Raw genomic sequence first — 25,934 nt, forward strand, 5'->3', positions numbered from 1 at the left:
TATCCGGAGATTTTTAATCTGATAAACACACTGTGCTGTGGAAGCAGAGCAGCGTCTAACCTCTGAGTTGCCAATGCGTCTCCTTTCAACACTTTGTCAGCATCAGGGCTCTTAAATGTATAGGTGATTTACTATTTATTCATTCTATTGAGTAGCCCCCTGTCTTAATTTTTATGCATCTGTGCTTTCATGTTGCATGCCTCTTTGTTCGATGTGGCTGTGAGGGGCTGGTTACCGGTGATTAGCCGAGGGTAGCGCAGTAGCTATGATTTTTCATCCTTTCATTTGAGGAGGTGGGAAAACATCCAAATAACATTCCAAAGCCCCGGTGGACTTTATATGCCGTTTTCCCAACCCTACCCACAAGCGTCATAATATGAACACTTGTTGCTCAAGTTTCGGGAGGTGGGGCGTTCCTTCCTGACTGCCACACACGCTCTTCCTGTTGACTCCAGTAGTGCCCAGAAGAAGGTGGAGCCGTGCTCGCACACCTAGACCTATCCTCCCGATTGGACCGGAAGTTGGCGCCGTCGTGAGCGCGCTTCGGTTTCAGCCACTCAAGCACACTCCCTCTTTGGCCAAGGCTTGGCCCACGGCTGTTTTGCGCTGGTGCCGCGTACACAATATCAGCTTCCCGCACCTAAGCCTGCCACTCCTATACATTGGGCTCGCGCGGAGGACGGAACCTGTAGGGCGTCGGTGCCCGCAGGACTTCCGCCATGGAATCATTGCTTGGGTCTCCAGCTGTTCTTTGCCTACTTCTATTAAGTTTCTCTGGTAAGTTAAGGATAGCGGAAGCACACTGAGTGGTGTTGATCGTCCTGTAAGGAAGCACAGGGCGACAATGTCTTCGAGGTCACTGGCTTTCCGGTCTCGCGATTTGATTGGGGTTACTTTTAGTGGTACTTGGAGGAGAATGCATCAGTGTGGGGTGTACGTGGTGGCGACAGCCACACCGCTACACTATCATTTGTGATTCAGGGATTCGCCTTCATTGGATTTGAATGAAGACCACGGCGCATGAATGGAATTAAAATTTGAATATGGGAAGCCTTTCTAAAAATGCATGTGGTCCTGCTGCGATTTGACTAATATTGCATTCTGTATTTGGCAATTGTATAGAGGTATGCCCTTAATCATTATCCTTAAGTCACGAGTTGGGCGATTTTATTTAGTTCCCTTCTCTATGACTGAAAGACTTTTTATACCCATGAAACACATTTTGAAGGACCCAGTGTTCATGACGCATTATGGTAGCTTGTTAAATATATTCTGATTTGAAGGTCTCAGATTTCAAATTCGGTGACAACGCTGTGAGTTGTAATTTGTATTGGTACTAACGCCTGATAGCACATTTAAACTTTAGATAATATGATTAGAAATGTAATATGCAAAATAATTTGGTTTATTATTTATTTTGTTAGGTTTATGAAAGTGTGGTAGTCTGTGAGTTAGCGCCTTACAGAGAGAAGTCCCCTGAGCTAAAATTTTACTGCTGATAGTGAATGCAATAGGTCTCGCATTTACGAGAGTTTAAGCTATTAGCATTGTAAATGACAATGCCTTTTATCTATGTAATTAAAAGGCAATGACATTTACAATGCCAATGGCTCAAACTTGTTTAAATGTGTCGTCTCTATGGCCTACTTCGTAATCACATATCTTTTGTTTACCAAATACGTACTCCCATTGTTCTGTCATCTGTGTGTGCATTTTGTGCCATAGTAAAATACTTAGGTCTCGCATTACTAAAAATTAAAGCTATTGGTGTTGCATTATTATTTGCAACGCCAAAAGCTCAAACTTTTACTAATGCGAGACCTATTGCATTGCAAATGCTTTTGTAAATTGGGATAATCTCCGCCCCCAGCCATGACGGGGGAATTGACATTCCATGTAGGATGGCATTAAACAGGGTCCATAGGTAGGGGCCCAAATATTAAGGTTAGTTGCGTAAAAGGTCACCCGGGATCTTATCTAGACCTGGTGCCTTTGAGGGGGATACCCTTCGCAATGCTCCCATTACCTCTATCAGGGAAATTTCAATGACAGCGAAATTATGGGACTGCAGGGAAACACACTCATTAGTAGCTTGTCGTGCTTCTTCCTCTTCCCTTGTATACAGGGCTTCAAAATGGATCTTCCAGATCTCTGGCCCCAAAATTGGTTCTATTGCCGACTTGCCCTCTGTGGAGCCAGTGTTGACTAAATTCCAGAAGGACCGCATGTCCCTGGAACATAAGGCAAATCTCAAGCTTTCCCATTTGTCTACCTCCCACCGTTTTTTGCCATGTTAATTATATTTTTATGAGCTATCCGTTTGTCTTTTATCATGGGGCGATCTGAATTGATCAGTGACCTCTAGACAAGGGATGATGGTTTCGTAAAGGGATGATGGTTTCGTAAAGGGATGATATCTTTTCCTACAAATTACAGAGAGCCACCCATTTGACTCTCCTCCTACAATTGGATAAAAGTGGTCTAGATCCAATTGGACATTGATTTGTATGAATATCCATAGGACAGAACGATACCATCTCTAAAATTAAGGCATTATGGTCGCTATCATAACGTGGAATGACCTTAAAATCAATCACCCGGTGCCAAGATTTAGTGTCCAACAGGATATAGTCCAAAATGGAGGAACAGTCTGATCTATTGTAGGTATGGTTAGCCGGGGAGTAAGATTTAGTACGCCCATTACAAGCCCTAATAGAATGCGTCAGTGTGAGGGTGTTCATTTGTAGTTCCAATGGGGTTCAAGCCTGGGTGGCTGGTGCATTTAGTTCTGGTATAGCCCAATGCTGGTCTTCCTCATTGGGATCACCTCCAATTACGTCTTTCAGGGGTTCATACTGGCAATTGAAATCTCCAGCGAGAACCATCGGGGTATTGTCTGGAATAGTGTGCAAAGAACTAGACAATTGTTCAAGAGTTGACGACTCCTGACCATAGCTGACTGGGCAGGAATAGACATTAGTCAGAATGACAGTGTAAATCCCGTGAAGATTTCTCAACCTGTTTTGCAGTGCAACCAAGATGCACGGCAATCCATGCACAGAGTCCTCCCGCAGGTCTGCCCCTTCCTCCGCTGGTGGCTGCTAGGCAAAAGGTCGCATAGCCTAGTCTATGGGTGTCCTCCCTTGCCCAGGTTTCTTGAAACATGCAGATATCATTTGCATGTGTGAGGGCTCCCCACTCTGGATTTTCTAGTTTATAGGTAAGGTCGCAATAGTCAACGATAAACCATGAAGTTTAGATTTCTTGGAGGCGGGTTTGGGTTATCAGTAGCTGCTACAGCCAGCTTAAGACCATTCCTGTTCCCATTAGACTTAGTGGGTGTGATTGCTGTGGTTGACTGTCACTGGGCTATGGATGTTTGCGCAGAATTCGGTAATATATCTGGTGTAGTATGGGTATGAGTATGAGAGGGCCCCTCCACCCCCTCAATTTGGACACTTTCCTCCCGGCAGCCCTCCTTAATGCCTGTATTAGTTTCTATCTAGGGCTAACGGAAATCTTATACAGTATCCTCCCATTTGGGTGGTTTCCCCAATGATCCCTCTGCAAACTTGGCTCTGGTTTGGATGGCTGAGATGATTTTAGTCAATCAACTTGTTCTAGGGGTGCAAATCTATTTACAAGTGGAAGGTTAAAGAACAACAAATTCAATTGGTGCTGTCCCACACTGGAATTTTGCTTGGGACAATGTCTGAGTCCTGCTCCACGGAATGTCAATGGGCTGCTTTCTGGGATGAATCCCGGGTGTAGAAATACCCCAATGAAAGGGGTCTAATCCACACTTCATGTCTTTGACTGTTTCGCAATAGGAGGGTCCTTACAACCTGGAGATTTCTGAAATTGATTACAATAATGTCACCAGGTATGACTTATTTTTTGGCCCACCCATTCCACCCTGCGTGTGAATAAAATCTCGTTTGCATCTCTATAAGAAAATTGAAGTTGATTTGACAGCCAAAAAATACATTTGTTTTTTATGTCATAGTGCGATTCCCTTTATCCTATTTTGAGTTCTGGGACTTCAGCTAGGATCAGAACATATGGCGTGGCGTCTGGGGGGAGATTGATACATGGTAAGGCTGGGCTACCCTATAGTGCCTCTGTTCTTAGGTCCTGCCCCCCAGTTGCTCTATGCTCTGGGCCCGGGTTCTGTGTATTAGATTCAGCTTGAGCTGACCCTACGGTGGGTCTTTGTTTCCTCCCATCCTCCCTACCCTTTCTAGGCTCTTGGCTTTGTAGGCTAATAGACTCACTTAGCTTACTCGATACATTCATGTGAGTGGCCCCATCCTCCCTATTGTTCTGTATTTGTGGGGGCAGGTTCAAAATAGGATCCGGGGTATGATCTTTTTCCTGGTGGGCTAAAGACATGCATTGGTAATGCGGAATATCCTTCCTAGAGTCTATTTTCCCGATATAAGCATCTAGTAAGGATGTCAAATTTATCGACCCGAGAGGTCAGAGTAGTCAACTCCTCCTTAACTAGGTTTCTAATTTCCGAGTGTAGATCCCTTACTAAATTAGACACCCACAATGGTTTTTCAGTGCCTGCGTTCGCATCCCCGCCCAACACTTCCCTCGCCAAACCCCTATTTTTTACAGGATCTTTGATACCCCTCTTCTGGGCCTTCCCAGTTTTCGTAGCAGTTTTAGTGTTGCCTCTCTTCCGTGTACCTGGAGGGAGATCCTCGATATGCAAGTTCAGGGGCGGTGCTTCATGAACCAGCGCCGGAGTCCTAGAATGGGCCCTTAAGGAAACAGGTTCCTCAGATTGTTTGACCGGTGATAGTTCTGGGCTAGTCGGGGGAAGGACTAGGTACGGTGTTATTGATAACCGTCTTTCAGTTTGTTCAATTTCATTTGTAACTACCCCTATTGCCCTCTGCAGCATCCTATCTATCGAGGTTGGCTAATGGCTTGTTGGGGAATGGGCAGTCAGTGTTGATTTTTCCCCTGTACAGGTACGTCACCCCATTTTGACTGCCTAACAAGGATGTATTCTTTCTTGTCAGTGTCCTTTGTTGCAGATAGCAGTACAATACGTGGGGTGGGTAGAATCCAACCAGGGCTGCTGAATAGAACACAGGGCTCCCAAGCAGGAGAGGATACGCCCGAGTTAAAGAGGCAAATAGTCAGTTTTAGTCTTTCAGCTTACCAATTAAAATAGCAAAAGCACCCACCTTATGAGTCTGCTGCCTGCATATCTCTGTAGCTTAGGAAATTTTTTCCAACGGCAGGCCAAAGGGGAATAGGCCTGCCCTACCACCTCCTGATGCTGACGGGTGCAGACGGGCCCGCTCTTGGCCCGGGCGCTGCCCACGCGCGTCCTGCGTTGCGGGAGCCCACTTCAACTTTTAAACCTGCGCCTCCTGGCGCTGCCGCTGATGGTGCCCGGTGCCCGTGAAGCGCGATGCAGCCTGGGGCAGTGAGTCCCCCTGGACCCAGGAGAACAGCTGGTGAGCCGGAAAACTAACGGGCGTCCCGTGCTGCGGGAGCCTACTTCAACTTTTAAACCTGCGCCTCCTGGCGCTGCCACTGATGCTGCCGGGTGTGTGTGGAGCACGATGCAGCCTGGGGCAGTGAGTCTCCCTGGACCCGGGAGAACAGCGGAAAACAGCTACAAAGGCCTACTTTTCCTAATTAGAGGGATTCCATCAATATAAAACACAAATAGAAGAGCAACAGAACTGCGTGTCAAGCTTTCTCCGGCCGACTCACCATAAATAAAACAAGCGCTGACAAATGCTAAAAGGCTTATAATTGTAAGTCCTTCTGATGAGTTTAGGGACCCAATAAGTCAGCAAACACGTACCTTGTCACCCATACATCACATTTATCCACTGAGTAAATAATTCTTCCACTCAGACACTTACACATCCACAATAAAACAGATATACAAACTCAACAACTACATGATGGATAAATCATAAGAATAAAAGTAGAAACAAAAATACTGCCAATTAAACCTGGCAGCTATGCTTGCGATACAAAAATACAGTTTAACATAGCAGTGGGCAGCTATCATGCAATGGTATTGTACATGGTGCATTGTTCTTGTAAACTACCAACACAGATGCCATGTTCAGAAGTACCGCATGGACAATCTTGAAGTGGTAAAAACAATAATAAACTATGCATAATACCATTATAAGAAGGCCGCTCAGCAAACATCGCACTGGGTGCTATATTCAAATGCTAAACTGCATAGTGTATCACTGTTGTATTGATCCAAGATGATCAACATAATGCTTTTAAACATGGTTGACATTTTTAAAAGGTAAAGGAATGATAGTCTATGAACACTGTAATTCCAAGAAGACAGACCAGTTTAGTAATAGTGTCCACACAAGATGTAGGACACTGTAGATGAAATGAGCGGCAAGCTAACCGGCCCAGGTGAACTGTTGTGGGAAGCACAGGGAAAGAAATCAAAGGAGACATATTAAAGGAAAAGATGGAATACTAAAGAACTGGCCACCAGCCAAACAATCATGCACACTGATTTTCAGACATATATGAACATGTGGTCAGGGTAAGCGCTGTTACTAAGAGGTCAATTGAGCCAACAGCAGAAATGAGCTAACCCATTGCAGAAAGTATTGGTAAAGATGCCTGAATAAGCAGGGTTTCGTAGTGACATGATGTTGTTGCACTTTTTTTTAAAAGATTTTTTTTCTTGAGAGAAAAAGCCTCTGAAGAGCTACAAACCGCATTGAAGGTGTGGAAAAAAGAGAACCGACGCTCAACAGAGGGGACACTTTATGGCTCCTGTTCGCCACAAGACACCTCTTCCGGCAGTGATATAAAGCTTCATATTAGCACCTCCTACCATTGGGGGAGAGCAATAGAGGAAGCTTTTCTGGACCAGTCTAGTGCCTGAAAAGATGTTCAAGAAGTGAGGTATTTGTATATAAGATAACTTCCTACATATAAACAAAAATACTAATTAAATGTAGGTCACCAGACATTTTAGAAAGTCTCTGTGAGAAAGTGCCATCTTTCTTGCATGGTATGCGCCCACTGAATGTACTTTGACTGAGTGTGCCCTGGACTCCTGCCAATCAGGTGCCCAGGGCCTTTGTTCCTTCCCTAAAAACCTCAACCCCAAATTGGCAAATCCTGGCCAAATGTCAGCCCCTGGTAAATGGTACCCTAGGTACCCATGGCCTTGTGACCAGGGAAGGCCTCTAAGGGCTGCAGCACTTATTGTGCCACCCTTAGAGGCCCTGTACCCTAACACAAACACACTGCCCTTGCACAGCCTGAGTGTCTGGGTGCAAGACAAAACAAAGTCGACAATGCACACATCCCTGTGTGCTATGCCCACAACCTACACTGCCCTGGCATACATCAGCCACCCCTCTAGCTGGGTGCCCTATGCCAGTGGTGTGGGCACAGGAGCATGAGCCCTGTGCCCCTACAGTACCCAGGTCCATTCCTGGGCACTGTAAGCGCAGTGCTGCCATTTAAGAGTATATGGTGCTGAGAGCTCGTCAAACACGAACTCCACAGCACCATAATGGCAACGCCGAAGACTGAGAAGTTTGGTATCAAACTTCTCAGCACATTAAACCCGCACTGATGCCAATGTGGGATTTAATGTACAAAGCACTACAGAGGGCATCTTAGAGGTGCCCCCTGAAACCTAACCTACAATCCACGCCTGGTCTGGGAGGCTGCCTAGGCTGCCACACAGCAGACATGTTATTGGACCCCTGGGTGGAGAGCCCCCGCTCTCCTGGGCCTGCAACAATGCACATCCTGGGCGAGGTGCTAGGTCTCCTCCCCCAGGATGGACAGGGGGAAGCTTCAAAGGCATGCCGCCTCTGTGAGCTTGTCAAGGCTACTTGCTGTACCCAGCACACTGGCCCCCACCGGTTCTTACCCCCACTCTGGCAGGAAGACTGGCCGGAAACTCCAAATAAGGACAGTGGATTTACCAGCCTGCCAACCCCACCCCTCAGGAGGGGGAGGCGAGGTGAGCCACATCTCCAGGCGCTCGCCATCTTGAAGATGGGAGGCCCTGCCCAATCAGGACTAGGCTACTGCCCCCCTCCCACAGGGGAGTGGCAGGATAGGGGGTGTACCCACCCCAGGGCAGGGACCCATTGGTCCCTGCCCTTTACCTACCTGTAACGCCCCTAAATCTAGTATTTTAGAGGCACCCTGAACCTTCCTTCTCTAGATTCCAGATTCTGAACAAGCAAAGAAGAAAGATGACCTGCCGTGCAGCTGCTAAGAAGAGGAAGACACCAACTGCTTTGGCCCCAGCCCTACCGGCCTGTTGACCCTCGAACCTGCTCCTGCTACAACCCGGCACCTCTTGTGGCCAGCAACCTCACAAACCCCGGATGACCTGGCTACCTTGTGAGTCTGAGCATCTGGTACTCCCATGAGCAGTGGCTCTGCTCAAAGCAAGTTCTAACCCCTGGCATCAGCCCTGAACCGCGAACCCTGCACACACTGCACCCGCCAAGCCTGGCCTGTGCCGGAGTGAACAAAGACCTCGAGGACGTCCCCCCGGCGACTGTGACCCCGGATCCGGCACCCAAGGACTCACCTCGACGCTGCTGACGACGCCTGCAGCCTCAGAACCAGGTACCCCCCCAACCGTGATCGACAGAGGGTAAGATTTCCCGACATCAAAAGGCACCCCTGCACCCGGCGCCCCACGGCCCCCTGTGCCAAACTCGTGGGTATCTACCTATCCTCCAACTACCCAACTTACCTCTCGAAGTGGTGCTGGCACCTGAAGAATCTTCGTCCCCGAGCTTGCAGCCTTTATTCATCCTGGAGCTTTCTCATTGAAATCCATTGAGCGCCCGAAGGCTCAAAAGCACCCTGCACCCAGCCGCCCGAGTGGCCCTGGAAGTATAACCTCTACTCCTACCTACTTCCCCATTTGCCCTGAGCAAGTGACCAGGAGCCCAGCTCCCACAGCCGCGTGGCCTGCTAGTCAGCAGCCACCAACCAAGGCCCCCCTGCCTCCCATAGGATAACATTGGGCCTAACTCACTCTGCACCCGGCTGCCCCTGTGCCGCTGAGGGTGTAACAACTGTACTTACCTTACCCTGGGAGACCCCTGAGTCTGTTCCCAAAACCTTAACTCTGCCAGTCGAGTACTTACCCAAAAGCCAATAACCCAATTTTCCTACATAGGGTAACATTGACTGGTTTCTTCTGAAATTCCTTCTAAGTGTGGAGTTTCTAAAACTTAAAATATTCACCTAAAATCAACCGAGTAACGAAAACGAAAATACTCACCTGCTATTAGGAGAGATTCCAGTGCTGGATCTTGGTGCCCAGCACTGACCCTGAAAAGTACTCACAACCGTACTTACCATTAACCCAATTTTCTTCCATAGGAAATCACTGACTGTTTTTCTATGAAATTTCTTCTAAGTGTCAACTTTTAAAATAGCAAAATATTGCCTAAAAATCACAACAGCAACTAAGTCGACTTTACTCACTTGTTTCCAAGAACTGTCCAAGGACTGAATCTAGGATCCAGTCCTGGAGTTAGAAAAGTAATCCTGAAATTAATCTATTGCAAATAACTTAAAACTCCCATTGAGCTCAATGTACTATTGTGTTTGAAATTGTGTTGCCTGTTGCAACAACCTGTAACTATTACCTACAAAAGTCAATTGCATATTGCAAAAGTATATAACTAAAGCATCTCATTCTGAGAAAGTATATTTTAATACCTATTGTTGGTTCTAAAATAAAACAACCATATATTTTTTATATAAACCATTGGCCTAGAGTTCAGTTCTTGAGTGTGTGAGACCATTTGCTGACTGAGTGTGTACAACAAATGCTTTACACTGTCCTCTGATACTGCCTTACTGCTCGACCAAGCTACCACTTTAGAGAGTAAGGTTATCTAACTTTAACCTCTGCCAAACCTCTGGGGACTGTGGACTCTGTACACACTGTACCTATTTGGGAACAGTATATACAGAGCCAACTTTCTCACAGTCTCATAATAAGAAACGTGCTTTCTGGATCAACTATGTAGAGGCACCATTTAAGTTTTTAATGCCGGTTTATTTGCTCACATTAAAGTCCACATTTAAAAGAGATAACAAGGTGCAGTGCCAATTGATTGTATTTTAGAATTGTTCAACTAGAGACTTTGAAAGATCTACTTTATCCTGGACTTTTACTTAAGTGAGTCCTAAGACGGGTAATCATTTGTAAATGGTACAAGCTTAAATTAACAAGTGTACAAAGATGATTCTGAAATCAGATGCCTTCGCCATTAGATTTTTGCATATTCCTTATAAATCTCAAAGTATAATCATTTTTAAATCATAAATAAATATAAAGTTATGTTTAGGAATTATACACCAACTGATGGCAAAAGGCTCTAGAGGATTCCCTTCATATTTACCTGGCCATATTCTGCCTTTTTTCGTTCAAGAGTACATGAGAAATGTTCAGTCTCACTCAGGTTGACAGCCTGTAAAATGCAGGACACTACAGCTTCCTAAATAAGTTGGGATTCAGGTCTTTAAGAAAAGATACCAGTCCATTTTAACACAGTATAGGTTCACCACTGGTATCTGGCAATTGTACCACTATCGGTACACTCTCCGTCACTGAATAGATGACTAACTTTTGTCTCAATTATTGTGTGTGTTATATTATCCAATTCTGGCATAGCAGGATAACAATATGTCATCACACTCAAGAGATTAAGAAATATCTGAACACATTTACTTTGATTACCTTTGATTGCTCAGCTCTTGAATAATGAGAGAAGTAGAGGTTAAACTCCTTTGTGCATTCAGGCTTGAGTTCATACAACCCTCTGCCCGTTAATCCTGGTTTCCTGCAAGAAAAAATACTTTTACCTGATAATGTCCAGCATTAAAAATAATAGGCATATATGGATGTAGCAGATAAGACATACTTAAAATCAGCAACAGCTTCAACCACAGTTTCCATTCCAGTTTCCTTGTTCTCCTGCAAAATGTGACAAAATAAAATTTCTTTATTATGATATTCTGTTTAAAGCATGTGAGATATAAATTACTTTGTGCCTGCAAAAGGAAAGTATAGGATGATTGACTTTCAATTTGTACTAAGCACCCAATTGTTAACAGTAAACAGCTGAGCCTGAAGCTGTTCATTGATGCCGGTTACTATAATCCCAAATTAGTTGAATTTAAGAGGAGGAGTTGACATAATTGCCCATTTGTAAGTTTGTATTGCTTGTGCAATAAATACCTGCACCTCTTCGAGTTATACAGCGGGAGACCACTGGCTAGTTACAAGACCAAAGAACACCAATCGAATTTCCCCATACTAAAATATCTTTCTTAGGTGTCAGTTGAAGCAAGATAGCTTGCATCAGACATAAGGCAATTTAGAACACCTTACCTGCCTATCAGAAGAGCATACTTTAATTCATGGGAGGACAACGTAAAATCAGAGACAGAAATTGTCTAATTGTTTAAATTCCCTAAAACCAGAAAAGCAAAAACATAAAAACAGGCCTTGTCATGCCTAACTCCAAAATTCTGGGACTCCATATCAAACGACATCTGACTAAATCCAAATCTTCCTGCATTCCGGAAGGATTTAAAAATGCACATGTTCAGACTTTACTTCACTGACTAATTCTACGCTTGACTCCTCAAACCCTGTTTTTTTGTTGTTGTTGTATTGGTCATAGACCTCCTGTAAAGCACGCAGTTGACCTGTGGCAAAGTATGTTATATAAAGTTTTTAAAGAAATATATTAAACAAATCTCAGACATGGGTGCATTTTTGGGACCAATTTCATTGTGGGATTGAGAGTTTTGGGATTCTGGAGCTGTGAATGGTTATAGGAACAATGGCATAATATCGGTTAACATATGGTGGTTTGAGACAGTCTACTTTGATATTGGCTGTAATTGTTAAAACTAGGACCTTGCTTTTCGAATGAGTAGTAATTTAGATAATTGTTTCAGACTAAAGGCTAAATATTAGTAATAACCATTAACTAAGGGAAGTCTTATTATTAAAGTGGTATCAGAGAAATACATGATTGAAGACGTTGTACTAAATGTTTGCCGTACATATGCAGGTGAACTGTTGTGGAAGGCCAGTTTTACTCCAGTGGAACGAAGGTGCTACTAACAGGACTCTCATAATCCCCATGAATCAAGGTCTGTGCAATTATGTATGTTTGGAGATACTATCACCTGACATGTACAGTAACGGCTCTTTTAACGACAGAACCAACTTTCACGTACCCAAAACAAACCTCCGATCTTTCAACCTCGCACTGGTCAAAACCCTGCGCATCCACAGAGCCAGAGCAGGAGGAAGATCCTTCTCTCACATTGCAGCCAAGACCTGGAGCGAGCTACCGGCAGACATCAGACGCGCCCCCTCCTTCAGGAAGACCCTCAAGACCTGGCTCTTCGGCTAAACAGATTTGCGGACCCCCCTCAGTGCCTTGAGACCCTCATGGGTGAGTAGCGCGCTTACAATTCCCTGATTGATTTAACTGCTTGTCTTAGACACATTCACAATGTAGGAATCTGGTTGTGGGACCCGTTTGATTGGGCTGGATAACCCAGAGATGGGGACATACGCAAATGCAGATGGCTACAATAAGATCGAAGCTGGGTTGCATCATAAATATCAGTAGGATAACTCATCCTATTTATAAACATAGGGGTTCCAATGTGGAACAGACAACTTTATTCATAAGAGAGGTTGCTATAAAGTACAATCCATTTGGGAAATTCACCAAGAGGTGCTGTGGGAAAGGCAGGGAGGGTCGATACTACTGCAGAACTTAAATCTGCGAACAGACTTTCTTCTTGATAAAATAAGGGGCAAATGGAGAGTAGGGAGATCTCCTTTTGTTCAGATTTGTTTAATATCCAAGTGATGGGTGTAACCAGAGAACTACGGGAAATTATCGTTTGTCCCACAAGTACGAAAATAATGATTATAAGAAGGATCCGAGCTTCCACGGGCTGGTATAAGCTCGCAAAGCAACATTACTATGTTGTTTTACAAAGGCCTCTCGGAGCCCGAGGAGATTTAAAACCCCTCGGGCTCCAAGAGGCCTTTGTTTTATTTGTTAGAACATTCTGCCCTCTAGTGGCAGCATGTTCTAATAGCCTTATAGCCCTTCGTAGCTGGGCCATACCGGCCTTTAAAGTCCTGCTCCCTTGTTAAAGGCGCTACGGTGGCCTATTATAAAAACAACCAAGTACAAAAACATGTGGTATTTGTAATAGACTGAACATTTAAACATAGTTTGTTTACAGTGCTATGGCACTTATTTATATATTTGCTCTCTATTGGAAGCTAGATGACATTTTGCGAAGAGCAGATCCTTCAATGTAGAAATGAATATCATATTTATAATTAGTTTTGTGACAATGTCCAGTTAAGATGGGTTTTCACTGGAGTTTGTCAATGTCAAAAAATCTAGCCTCGTGATCAATAATCCGATATTTCTGCAATAACGTTTTTTTTCACTTTTATCTCACAAGCTGCAAGCAAATTGTATTTTACACAGTTGGGAAATGTATAAATGTGGCCATAACATTTTTGAGTATTACTCAAAACGATATTCTGGTGATCTGACAGACACAAGCACATTAAATTAAGGTGATCAATGTTTTTTTTTCTCACCTGTTGTCTGTGTGGACTGAAGAGGGAGCTTTGGACTGCGAGCACGCTGGAGCTGCTCTTCCTTTAATCTCCTCAATCAACTCCTCGCGGAACCCGCTCCGCGGGTCCCGCTTCGCCTCTGGTTCTCTGTTTAGCGCTGCTGGAAGTGCGTTGTGACTGTGAGGTATTTCATCAGACAGAGCCTCTGTGGCGGTGGTGTGGGCAGGGCTGTGGCGGTGGTGTGGGCAGGGCTGCGAGCGTGGTCAGGCGAGGACTTCAAGTCCCAGGAGCGCCTGACCCTCGGCATCACCAGCAGCTGACCCGCTCTCCCTGCTGGCTCCTCCCCCGCCTCAGCGCGGTTATAACCCTCCCTTGTGACACCGCAACGCGGGAGCGCGCCGGGAGAAGCCCGGGACAAGGGCGGGACCGTCTGAGGCTGAAGACGGCTGGGCTGGGCCCCCTCCCTTGGTTCTCCGGTATTAAATCTGTGTGACACTGCCTCTATAGATTTGTATTGTATTTTAGGATTCTTAGGTTTCTTATTCTACAATTGTTATTAATTGATTCTTACTCCCCTTCTAATACAGTCTCATGACGGCTAAAAAACTACGCTCTGGGCGAGTGATTGTAGGGAGATCTGGGTCTAAAACCAAATCTAACCCCCTACGGAACCAAATTGCAACTTCTATGCAATTTAAAGGTCAATGTCAGCTTTTCAATTTATGGGACAAAGGGAAAGATAAACCCACTGATCTGCAGCCCCCGAATGAAATCCCAGGGTTTAGTGATTCGGTGCCTGTTAATGGGGTCATTGATGTTTCCTCTAGTTTAAGCTTGGTTGCTAGTCAATCTTTGCCTATTCTAGTTAGTCCCGAAGTACTAAGGGGCTCGCCTTCGGCGTCAAACAATGTACATCTGAAACAGAATGCTCCCTTTGAATCTTCGGGTAATATGCCCTCAAAATCTGATAAAATTGTCCCCTCCCAAGTTGCACTAATGGATGTTCCTAAAGTTTCAGTGAATACTGATCTTTTGTCAGCCGCGTTAGTTAAATCCCCTGTAGTAGGGAATGATTTTACACTGCCTGACATTGATTTAACAGCTCATAGGGCGCGGGTGGGATCGTTACATGGGAACCCTAAAGGTGTGCCTTTGGAGGAAGCAATAACTATTTCGAGTACCGGTCCTCTAAGTAGCACACCTTCTAATAAACTAGATTTTTCCCTTCCACAATTAAACTTTACATCTTGTTCAGGTCCAGTGTTGAACAATTTAGCTGAGGGTTCTCCAAATATTAATGGGTGGCTAATTTCTAATTCTTTGTCCTCTTTGGAATCAATTCTTTCTTCGATTTTGAGTTTACTTGAAAAGTTTGTGGGAGGTTCGGAATGTATTTTTGACACTGTAACGCAAATTTTGCAAGTTCTCTTGCTAAGTAAAAATGAGTTAGTGTCAGATCTTCCCATACCATCGGCTTCTCTGTTGGTGCCCCCAAAAATAAGCGCTCCTTCCGCTTCGGCAGTTTTGGATTCAGCTCAATCTTCTCCTTTGACAGAAGGTCAAAGGGAAAAGAAGCCTGTAGTTCTTCCTGCTGTCCCCAATCCTTCCAAAGTGATTTCGGCTGGCGCTAATTGTATAGCCCCAATCAGTGATAAGATAGAGGTAATAGTAACATCTCCTCTTATTCCCAAATCCGAAATTCCATCTCTCTTTCCGATATTCTCCTTGCCATCAAGCAAAGAAGAGGAGATTCCCAAAGTAAATACTGGATTGATGGGAAAAGTGAGTCCCCTGAAACACAAAAAGATTAGAATGAAGAAGAGGAAACCCATCCGAAGATTCGCTAAAAAAAGACAGAGGAAACTTCTTTTTGATAAGAATGCTGAATTAAGTCTAGAAGATTCTCCGCAGGTGGAGCAGTCTCCTACCTCTCATGTAGAAGCTAGGGTTGTCTCGCCTAAAGAAGACGCCCCTTCCTCTGGTCTAGGTCCTATAAGCTTTACCAATCCTTTCCTCCCCAAGGTTTCCCACCCTTCCGCCAATCCTTTTTCAGCATATTGTAATGTTAAAGCAGGATCTTGCCAAGTTATTTCTAAGGTTACCTCTTCTTCTGTCATCCCGTCCCCTACTTCCCGAAATCCTTCAGCAAGACCCTTCCAGGTTCCATCCTCAATGACAGTTATTCTCCCAAAAGAAAAAATAAATGTGGACACTTTATATCTTGATTTTTCTCCCTTATTTGAACCAGATTTAATTTTAAATAGATCTGCCCTACTGATCTGTTTTAAAGAGATCGAAAGTTTGAAATTAATTCAAACGTCCGATTTAGATATTGTATTTCTCCTTAACTCCTTTGTGGGGAAACCAATAAGATCAACAAGGGTGAAATTCCATTCGAAAGTTGTGTTAAATCTTGTTCTACAGTGGGCAGAGGAATTACAAGTTAGAGGGATAGATGTCATGCCACACTTTGGGGAAAAATGTACTCAAAGTATTCTCGCCAATTCTTCACTATCACTTCCCTCTAATACGGGTGTGCTGTTGTCGGATTGGTCTAATCTCAGATCAGAGGACCTAAAAATTTGTGTGGCTAGGAATGAACGGCTAGTTTCATACAAAAACCCTCCCCTTAAGCAGACAGTGAAGGATGACCAATCTAAATGGAGTTGGATACCTGGAGTTCTAGCGAGTAAATCTGCTCCCTGTTCTAAACAACATTCCAATTTTTAACAGAGAGCTGAAATTTATCTCATGGAACACTGCCGGATTCAAGGATTATAAGGAGAAATTGGGTTTCTTGCATTCTCAAAAGGCAGATATAATCTGTTTGCAAGAAACCTGGGTTGAAGGAAGATTAGCCTTGGAAAAAGACTATTTTATTTTGGAATACAGCGCAACCAGCACTAGAAGAGGCCATGCTAAGGGAGGGTTAGCATGCTTGTTATCTAACAGATTGCAATGGAACTATTCACACTATCTAGATCCAGGGAAACTGTTTCAAGCAATAACCCTAAAAGATGTATTTGAGGATTGCCCTAATAGATTGTTGATTGTGGTTAACATTTATATTCCCCCCAATTGTAGTTTTAATGCTGGTTTAAAAACTTTGTTCACTTTTTTAACTAAAGCGTTGGATGTCTCCCCAACTCCGCATGTGTTAATGTTTGGGGACTTAAATTGTAATATATCTAACTGTGGGTTGGAGTGGTTTAGAAATATTCAATTGGAAGAGTCTTTGAATATACCATCTGCCCAGTTTCCCTCCAAAATTAAAACTAACAAAAGAGGTAAACTTATCTTAGATGGTTTACTTAAAGTTGAATGCTTAATAGTAAATGGGAGGCTTCCGTCTGACACCCCGGCAGCTTATACTCGTAAATCTAATAAGGGAAAATCTATTATTGATTTTATCATGGTAGATTATGCCGGTTTTCACCTACTGAAGGATATGAAGGTCATTGAGTCTATTCTCAGTGACCATAATGCATTGATGCTTTCTGTCTCCGTTAATCTTCAGAAAGTGGATCCGTGGAGTCTGGATATAGATTTTGTGAATTTTGATTCCAGCTCAGGGAAATGTTTTTGGAACCCTTGTACTGTTGAAAATGTGGTGCCTCTTTTGTATTTTACTGTTGAGAATTTACCCCTCTGGGAAGGGAGAGAGCTGTTGAGTTTTATTAATTTTTTAGATTCTGTAACTGCTAGTGCAAAAAAGAAACCAGGTGTGAAACAATCCCTCGTAGTCCCTCATCCTCTACGGGCTATAAATAGAGAAATAAACAAAGTGGTAAGGGGACAATTTTTATTCTTTACCCAAGAAGCTAAGTCTAAGTTGTTTATCTTAAAAAGAAGGAGAGGTAGGCTTAAGGCCCGTTTAAAACGTTCTAAGGAAGATTTATTTATTTATTTATTTATTTGGCGATTTTTAGAGCGCGCAAATACCCAAGGGTGTCTCGGCGCTGTGGTTGCGGGAACTCTCAGGAGGAAGGGAGGATTAGGCAGGGAACAACCATGTCTTTAGTTTTTTTCTAAAGTTGAGAAGGGTCGGAGCACACTTGATGTGTAGAGGAAGTGTATTCCATAGTATGGCTGTAGCCACGGAGAAGCGTTTGTCACCCCAATTGGCCCTTCTTGTACGGGGGACCATGAGTAGATGCGCAGAGGATGAGCGCAAGGCTCTTGTGTGTTTAAGCGGTCGAAAGGCTCTTCTTAGGAATAGCGGTCCGTGATCGAGAATAGCCTTATATGCTATGCATAAAGCTTTGAATTTGATACGGCTCCTCACCGGTAGCCAATGTAGCTGTCGGATGTAGGGTGAGACAGATGCAAATTTAGGGATGGAAAGCAGAGTCCTAGCTGCTGCATTCTGCACTGTTTGCAGTTTATTGAGGACCTTCTGTTGTGCATTGAGTAGCAATGCATTGCAGTAGTCAGTTTTGGAAAATACTAATGTACTGACCAGGGTTTTGCCTGCATGTGGAGGAAGGTATGGAATTAATTTTTTTATCCTTTTTAGTATGTAAAAGGAAGAGGAAACCACTGAATTGGCATGTTGCTGGAATGACAGCTTGTTATCGAAGATAACTCCCAGGTTGCGTACCTTCGTTACAGGTTCTGGGGGTTGTCCCATCTGGTGGGGCCACCATTGTGGGGACCAGGTGGGTTGAAGCCTCCCGAATGTCATCACTTCTGTCTTATCAGAATTGAGTTTAAGACAGTTGGATGACATCCAGGCGCTTATTGCCTTCATTCCCGTTTGGAAATTGGCTGCCACTGAGATTCCATCATTGTATATCGACAGTACCAGTTGGGTGTCGTCGGCGTAGGTAGTGAGGGAGATTCCGCAGGATTTTATGACCCTCGCCAGGTCCGACACATAGATGTTGAATAGTGTCGGACTTAGCGAGGATCCCTGCGGTACTCCACATGGCAGGGAGAAGGTCTGGGATGTGAAATTGCCTAGTTTCACAGTTTGCGGACGGTTTGACAGAAATGAGGCCAGGAGGTTTTTTGCTTTGTCTGTAACTCCTATGGCCTCGACACGGTCGATTAAGGTGGCATGGTCGACCGTGTCGAAGGCCGCAGATAGGTCCAAGAGTATCAGGACTGCGGCTCCTCCGTTATCCATCGTGTATCTAATCTCATCTGCTGCTTTTAGCAGTGCCGTCTCTGTTCCGTGGCCCTGTCGAAACCCAAATTGGGTGTCATCCAGTAGATTGTTGTGGTGAATATAGTTTGACAGCTGGATATTCATGATCTTTTCAAAGATCTTTGCGGGGAATGGGAGGCAGGCGATGGGCCTGTAGCTAGCAGGAAGGAGAGGATCTAGGCTGGGTTTTTTGAGTAGTGGTTTAATTATTGCTTTTTTCCATACCGGGGGGTAAACACCAGATGCAAACATTGCATTGCAGATGGTGGTTAGAGGTGGAGCAATAACTTCCGGGATGAGGTTGAGGATGCTAGGGGGGCAAGGATCTAGAGGTGAACCAGATTTGGTTCGAGCGATCAGATGCCCTCTGGATTCAACTGAGGGAAGCTTCTTATAATGGCCAAGCCAAGACATTCTGGTCCTTAATCGGCAAAGGTTGTGGTACCAGAGCCAGTCCTACGCCTATTGCCATTGAGGAACAGGTGTGGGTTCATTATATCGAGAAGTTGTACAGTAACAATAATTCTCAAGTTTTTAATGTTGAATCTGATAATGTCTCACGTATATTTGACTGTCCAACGGAAAAGGAAATTGAATGTGCCATTAAGAATATGCGCTCCTCTGGTGCGATGGGTCCTGATAAAATCCCAATTTCAGTATTAAAACACCAGAGTGAACTTTGGAGTAAAATACTCTTTCCAGTGTTTAAATTTTGTTTTTCTAGTGGAACAGTCCCCCCCTCCTGGAAAGGAAGTATTATTGTCCCTTTATATAAAAAAGGGGCAAGAGATCTACCGCAAAATTACCGTCAAATCGCTTTGCTTGATGCCATTGGTAAGGTTTTCGCAAAATGTGTGCTTATTTTAATGAATCAATGGGTATCTGAACATAAAATCCTTCCCATGGAGCAAACAGGTTTTAGACAAAATCATGGAACTTTAGACAACCTGACTGCATTGCAAGTTATTAATGAAAAATATGTGAAAGTCCGTGGTGGTCAGGTATATGGCGCCTTTATTGACTTCTCCACCGCCTTTGATAAAGTAGATAGAATTTTGCTGTGGAGAAAGTTATTTAACTTAGGTATGCCCCCATTCCTGATTAAGTTAATTCGCGCCCTTTACTCTGACACCTGGTGCAGAGTTCTACTTGGAGGTGAACGTGGTGTATCTAAATTAATTCCCACTTCCAATGGGTTGAAGCAAGGTTGCCTTTTGGCTCCATTGCTATTTTCCTTATATACAGTTGATTTACCCGTCACACTTTCTGCTTGCGCCGGTATTGCCCCGTCCTTGGGTGGAGTTCCAATTGCATGCCTTATGTATGCAGACGACATCCTGATTTTGGATCTCACCCCAAAGGGCCTGAACAATCGGTTGCAAGCACTCTCTGAATATGCGGAAAGTCATTTCTTATCAATAAACACGGCAAAAAGCAAAGTGATTTGCTTTTCTGGTAGAAAGAAGCCTAAATGCCTTAATTATCCATGGGTTGTGGGGGGGAAAAAACTGGAATGTGTGAAATCTTACACCTTCCTAGGTAAAATTGTCACTTATAATTTAAGTGACAAATTACACATTGACAATAACTCTCGGAAGGCTATTTCTCAGGGAAAGAGTTTAGTTTCCCTGTATAAAGCCACAGGTAGAAGGCATTTTTCTATTCTTTTAAATGTTTTCAGAGCGAAAGTTCCGGCCTCCCTGTTATACGGAATTGAGTTAATTGATGTAAAAAAGTGGAGTTTTTAAACTCTGTGGAAGGGAAAATTTTACGCAGTTTAATGTCTGTAGGCACAGCAAATTCGACTGCTTCCTTGAGACAGGAACTGGGTTTACGTAGCAGCTGGGTTCAAGGCCTGGCAAGTATCATACGTTGGGTAGTAGCTTTATCTAAAGGTGAACCTAATACCTTAAGAGATCTTATAAAAAATGAATTATTAGGATCTTTTAATGATTTCTCCCTGATTGTAAAAAACTTCAGATTTGCCGTGCTGCAATTGAAATTGGATGAGGAGACTTTATTTTTATTATCCTCTCATCAATTAAAAACTGTTCTGAAGTCAGCCTCCTGGGAATTGGGGTTTTGTCAGGATAGAGACTTCTGTTTAGCGAAAAAAGGTGGTACGCCTGTTATCGAATCTTATACCCTGCGGAAAGCTCAACCGTATATGTATTGGAACATCTCCCATGGCGTCAGACGCCTTGTGTACTTATTAAGACATAATTTGCTTCCGCTGAAAGTTCTACATGCCAGCTGGTATGGTCATTCGGCATGCTGTGATCTTTGTCAATTGTATGATCAGGACTTAGATCACGTCATGTTTGTTTGTCCTGCACTGATGTCTTGCAGGCGTAGATGGTTAAGACCAATTTGCTTACAACTCAACATATTATCTGCTTCTTCATTTAAGGCAGCCTTGATTAACCCACCTAATGAAATGTTTGCTTTTAAACTGTACAACTTTTTAAAATGTTTTTTGGACCTGTATTAAGATGTCTCGTGTAATTGTGATGGAATAATATTTTATGTATTTTTTGTTTTGTATGTATATGTTGTTTTATGTGGACCTCATAAAGAGTTCCTTATCATAATAAAATAAACTTGAAACTTGAGGTGATCAATGTGATGGTGTTGAGACAGCTTACTTACGCCTACTATCCCTCCCGAGGTACAGGCCATCAACCAGGACTCCCAAGACATCTCTGTCCTGTGCTTTTTTTTCAATCTGACTCCACATGCAACCCATCTCCTTGAAGTCCGCCATGATGCCTCAGCACCAGGTGTTTTATGGCCTTCCTCTTTTCCCTTGAGGATCCGGGTCAGTGCCTGCCTAGTGATGTTTAATGGAGGCTTGCAGAGGGTATGACCTATCCAGCTCCAGCGTCTTTTCCAGATTTCTTCATGAGCAGGGAGTTGGAAAGTCTGCTGCCATAGGTTGTTGTTGCTGGTGGTCTTTGACTAGTGGGTTTGGAGTATTTTCCTCTGGCAGGTGTTAATGAAGGTCTTGATTTTGTCCGCGGTGGTCGATGTTGCCCTCCAAGTTTCTGCTCCATACAGAAGGACCGATTTTGCATATATGGTAAAAATCTCATCTTGGTTTTCAGTGCTTTGTATCTTCTTTAGCTGAATTAAGGCAGCCCTTGCTTTGCCAGTTCTTGCCTTGACATCAGCATTTGTGCCACCCTGCTTATCTTTGACACAGTCTAGGTAGGTGAAAGTCCCAACCTCTTTCAGGGCATTGCCTGCAAGAGTGCTGGCCAAGTTAGCCTTCAGGAGGATCTAGTTTTTTTCCCTGTGAATGTTGAGGGCAAGTTGTGCTGATGCGGTTGCCACATGGTCGGTCATCTTTTGCATCTGCAGATGGGTCTGAGAGTGTAGTACCTGGTCACCTGCAAAGTCCAGGTCGTTGAGCTGCATCCAAGTTGTCCACTGGCTCCCAATTCTTCTCCTTGCTCTGGATGTCTTCATGTTCCAGTCAATGGCCAGCAGGAAGAAAAAAGGTGAGTGCAAACAACCACAGTGGACTCTGGTACTCACTTGGAAGGGTTCCGTGAGATGTCCTCCATAGACTATCTTGCAGGTCATTCCCTCGTAAGAGTTCCTGATGATTCTTACAAGTTTATCTGGCACACCGTAGTGTCAGAGGAGTTTCCAAAGAGTCTCTCTATCCATGCTGTCGAAGCCTTCTCATAGTCGATCAAGTTGACATAGAGGGATGAGTTCCATTTTATCGACTGCTCAATGATGATGTGCAGTGTTGAAATATGATCTGTGCAGGATCTATCTTTGCGCAAACCAGCTTGCTGGTGTTAAGACAAAATCATGCAAATACCACAAAAGATAAGCCGTAAAATTCTTTGACGGAGTGTAAGAAGAGCAAAGATTAGCCCAGTCTCCATTCATGAATATTTTGTGGATGAAGAAAAACAGTATAATAAATTTCGACCTGTGTGTGCAAAATGCACTAAAAAATACTGAAGTTTGTTTGGAGCTAGTTATTGAGGCATTTTAAAGTATCAAAGAGCACCATCGAACACACACAAATAATATTACTAGCGTTCCAACAGAATCAGGCTAGAAATTAAATTAAGCTGCAGAACATTAAGAACTACTCATAACAGATGGGATGGTGCTAGTGTGCAACAACTTAAACCAATGGTATCTCTACCGAACACAGAAGCATCTTTAAAAACACTAGAAAGTTGATCCTTAGCATAGCAACAAATTCAAAGAACCATGGATTTCCGTAAAGGAAAGACTTACATCTTCGGGAAGTGCTTTCACCAATTCACTGTGGGCCATTGGTTTTATACTTAAAAGATGAATAATTTCTCTTCTGATCTCATCTTTAGCATTCACATGTCCTACTCCTGGACTGTATCGTTCACCTAAAATTAGAGATGAAAATGTAAAGGAAAAAAACTTTTCTGTTCATGTATATATATAACACCATGAAATCTCTTTAAAAAAATCTTCATTGCATTTTTTCATTGGAAAAAAGGGCACTGCATGTTAGTCACAAATCATTAAAATAACAGTTGCTGGTGACATCTGAAGAAGGACAATTAAGGCATCTTAGTGTTTTAATTGTATTAGTAGTAAAACCTAAGGTAACATCATGGCAACTGGAAGATATACTTTGCAGATGTACTCACATCTATATGCAAGCTAAAAAGTTACAAACCAGTATTGTCAGAATTGGAAACTTGAAAGAACTCTACAACATAACAAGAAACTCTCTGGCAAATACAGCAAGCCAGAAAGATTTGTTAAACACAAAGCTGGGCAGACAATCATGGGATAATGAAAGCCAAAAAGGAAGATGGGTAGAGCACTTTGAGGAGCTGCTGAAACAGTCTGTGCTGCAGTCTCCACCAGACATACAGCCAGCTGACAACGACTTGCCAATCGATAGCAGCAGACCAACCAAATAAAAAATGTGGCAATCCAGCAATCATCTAAGAAATGAGAAGGCAGCAGGACCAAACAACATTCCTCCAGATGCACTAAAGGCAGACATTGAAACATCAGTAGACATGCTCTACACCATGGTTGGAAGGATCTGGGAAGAGGAAAGGGTGCCATCTGACTGAAAGGTAGGATATCTAATCAAGAACCCCAAGAAAGGTGACCTGAGAAACTGTGCAAACTACAGAGGGATAACTCTTCTATCAACCTCAGACAAAGTGTTCAACAGAGTCATCCTGAACAGAATGAAGGAGCAAGTCGAACCTTAGTAGAGAGACCAGCAGGCCAGCTTCCGCAAAGATAGATCCTGCACACACCAGACTGCAACACTGCGCATCATCATTGAGCAGTTGATGGAATGACACTCCTCCGGCTATGTTTTTTTTTTTTTTTGAAAAACCTTTATTGACATTTCAATCATTAACAAGTATGGGCCTACAACCCCCCGGGGCCGGCCGCTAAGCAATCAGAGCAATAAGATCAAATGTAAACACAGGCGGCACCTCGGAGAGCAGAATCTTCATGCTAATATAGTCCGGCCAGTGAGCCGCGCAGGTAGGACACCAGGAGAAAAAGGGTTTTTCATTTTATAATGGAACAAGACAGTAGGATCAGGTGCCAAACAATTTCCCAACAGCGACAAGGGGCAGGCAGAATAATAGACGTAAGCAATAAACAGCAATCTATTGGATCAATGGCGCAGACACAGGGAATTCCGGATGGGGAAGAATATCGAAAACCGTTGCGCCTGCAGGCCCCCGTACCTAACGCCCAGAGAACACCCCGGAAACTGTGGCACACATGAAGAGGCGACGATTCACAACAAAGGAGGTGTACCGCGCTGATCCCAGAAAAGAAAAAACAAGAAGAAGCGGAGAAGAAAAAGGAGGCCATGGAAAAAGAGATAAAGACTAAAGAGTCCCCTCCCCCAACCCCCCACCCTGCACCTCTGCAAATGAGTATGGCCCCCCCCCCCCCCCCCCCCCCCCCAGCAGTGTGCCTGTCGCCCTGGAACTAGACCCGAAATATAGAAGAAATAGGGAAAAAGGAGTAAGAAAGAACCCCACCAGACGGGGGGGTGGAGAAAGTATAATAAACTGGAGGAGGGCCCACAAAACATACCCCCGGCTTCTCCCTCCCGCACGGTGAGGTCTCCCCACAGCAAACAATAAGCAGCACCAAATCGACCATATCAAAAAGGGGGATGGGGAGCATTATGCACCAAATATGCTAATAGCTATGTCCTGAGAGTACGCAACCACGAGTCCGCCCGTCTACTAGATGACCACCCCCGAAGGATCAGCCTCATCCTTGACCACTCTTTGCAATTCTGCCCATGCCTACCCCTCGACCCAGCACCATGTCCGATGTTCCGAGGTAAAGGAGTGTCCAAAAACAACCGGGAAGCGACGCACACAGGTGGGGTGGAAGTCTCTGAGTACCAACACAGTCCGCATCATGGAGGGACGTCTTTCCCAGTGCTGCCCCAGGATCTGCACTGCACACAAGGTCCCGGAAGGCTGAATCAGCCAAAGTAGACAAATGTTGCTGGAATTGTCCCTGGGTCGCCAGAGGCCGTGCACGGGACGAGGCCACCACCTTCCACTCAGGTCCAATACCTCCGGAACAGATCAAACCCTCAGTTAGCCGATCACACGATAGCATACTGTCCGGAGTGTCCGGCTGCGCACTAATCGCAGGGGTGGCCGCGACATTATCCTCCCGTGTGCAGTGTGGGAAGTCCCTGTGTACCTGCGGACCAGCATGCCGCCACTGTCCCAACGCTGATGCCACACCATCGAGCTTACTCCCCAAGACCCCGACGCCACGAGCCAAGGAGAAATGAAGGGCACCAAGGGCCTCTAGGAGGTCGCCGTACCCCAGCACAGCTCTCTGCGATCGCTCCGCCACACTCCCAAAAGTCACACACTCCCAATCCTGCTGCGACCCAGTGGAGAGGATGATAGGCTGCATCGCAACAAGATGGCCGCCGGGAAGGCCCGACTCGTATTGGGGCCGGGACCCAGGGGCAAGCGCCTCGAGGTCCACGTCGCTGGAGACAGGGGTCCGGGGGCAGGCACAAATTCAGCCGTTGCGTGGACACGGGCAACAATCGTCCCCACCACGGACCAGCTCCCGCGAAAATCCGGGAGCAGCCCGCAAGGA

At 44.5% G+C, this 25,934-nt stretch overlaps 1 protein-coding gene across 3 annotated transcripts in view; it reads right to left on the reverse strand.

Moving 5' to 3' along the window:
• The window catches only part of UBR2 (ubiquitin protein ligase E3 component n-recognin 2), a 1,393,714-nt gene that overhangs the window by 747,164 nt on the left and 620,616 nt on the right, over positions 1–25,934 (reverse strand). For all 3 annotated transcript variants that reach the window (XM_085612829.1, XM_085612828.1, XM_085612830.1), the window contains 3 exons: positions 23,064–23,188; positions 10,941–10,993; positions 10,757–10,859 (listed from right to left, as the gene is read on the reverse strand). In XM_085612829.1, coding sequence (XP_085468955.1) covers positions 10,757–10,859; positions 10,941–10,993; positions 23,064–23,188 — 281 coding nt within the window. The remainder of the gene's footprint in view (positions 1–10,756; positions 10,860–10,940; positions 10,994–23,063; positions 23,189–25,934) is intronic.

Source organism: Triturus cristatus, chromosome 6 (genome assembly GCF_964204655.1).
Source record: "Triturus cristatus chromosome 6, aTriCri1.1, whole genome shotgun sequence".
NCBI lineage: Eukaryota > Metazoa > Chordata > Amphibia > Caudata > Salamandridae > Triturus > Triturus cristatus.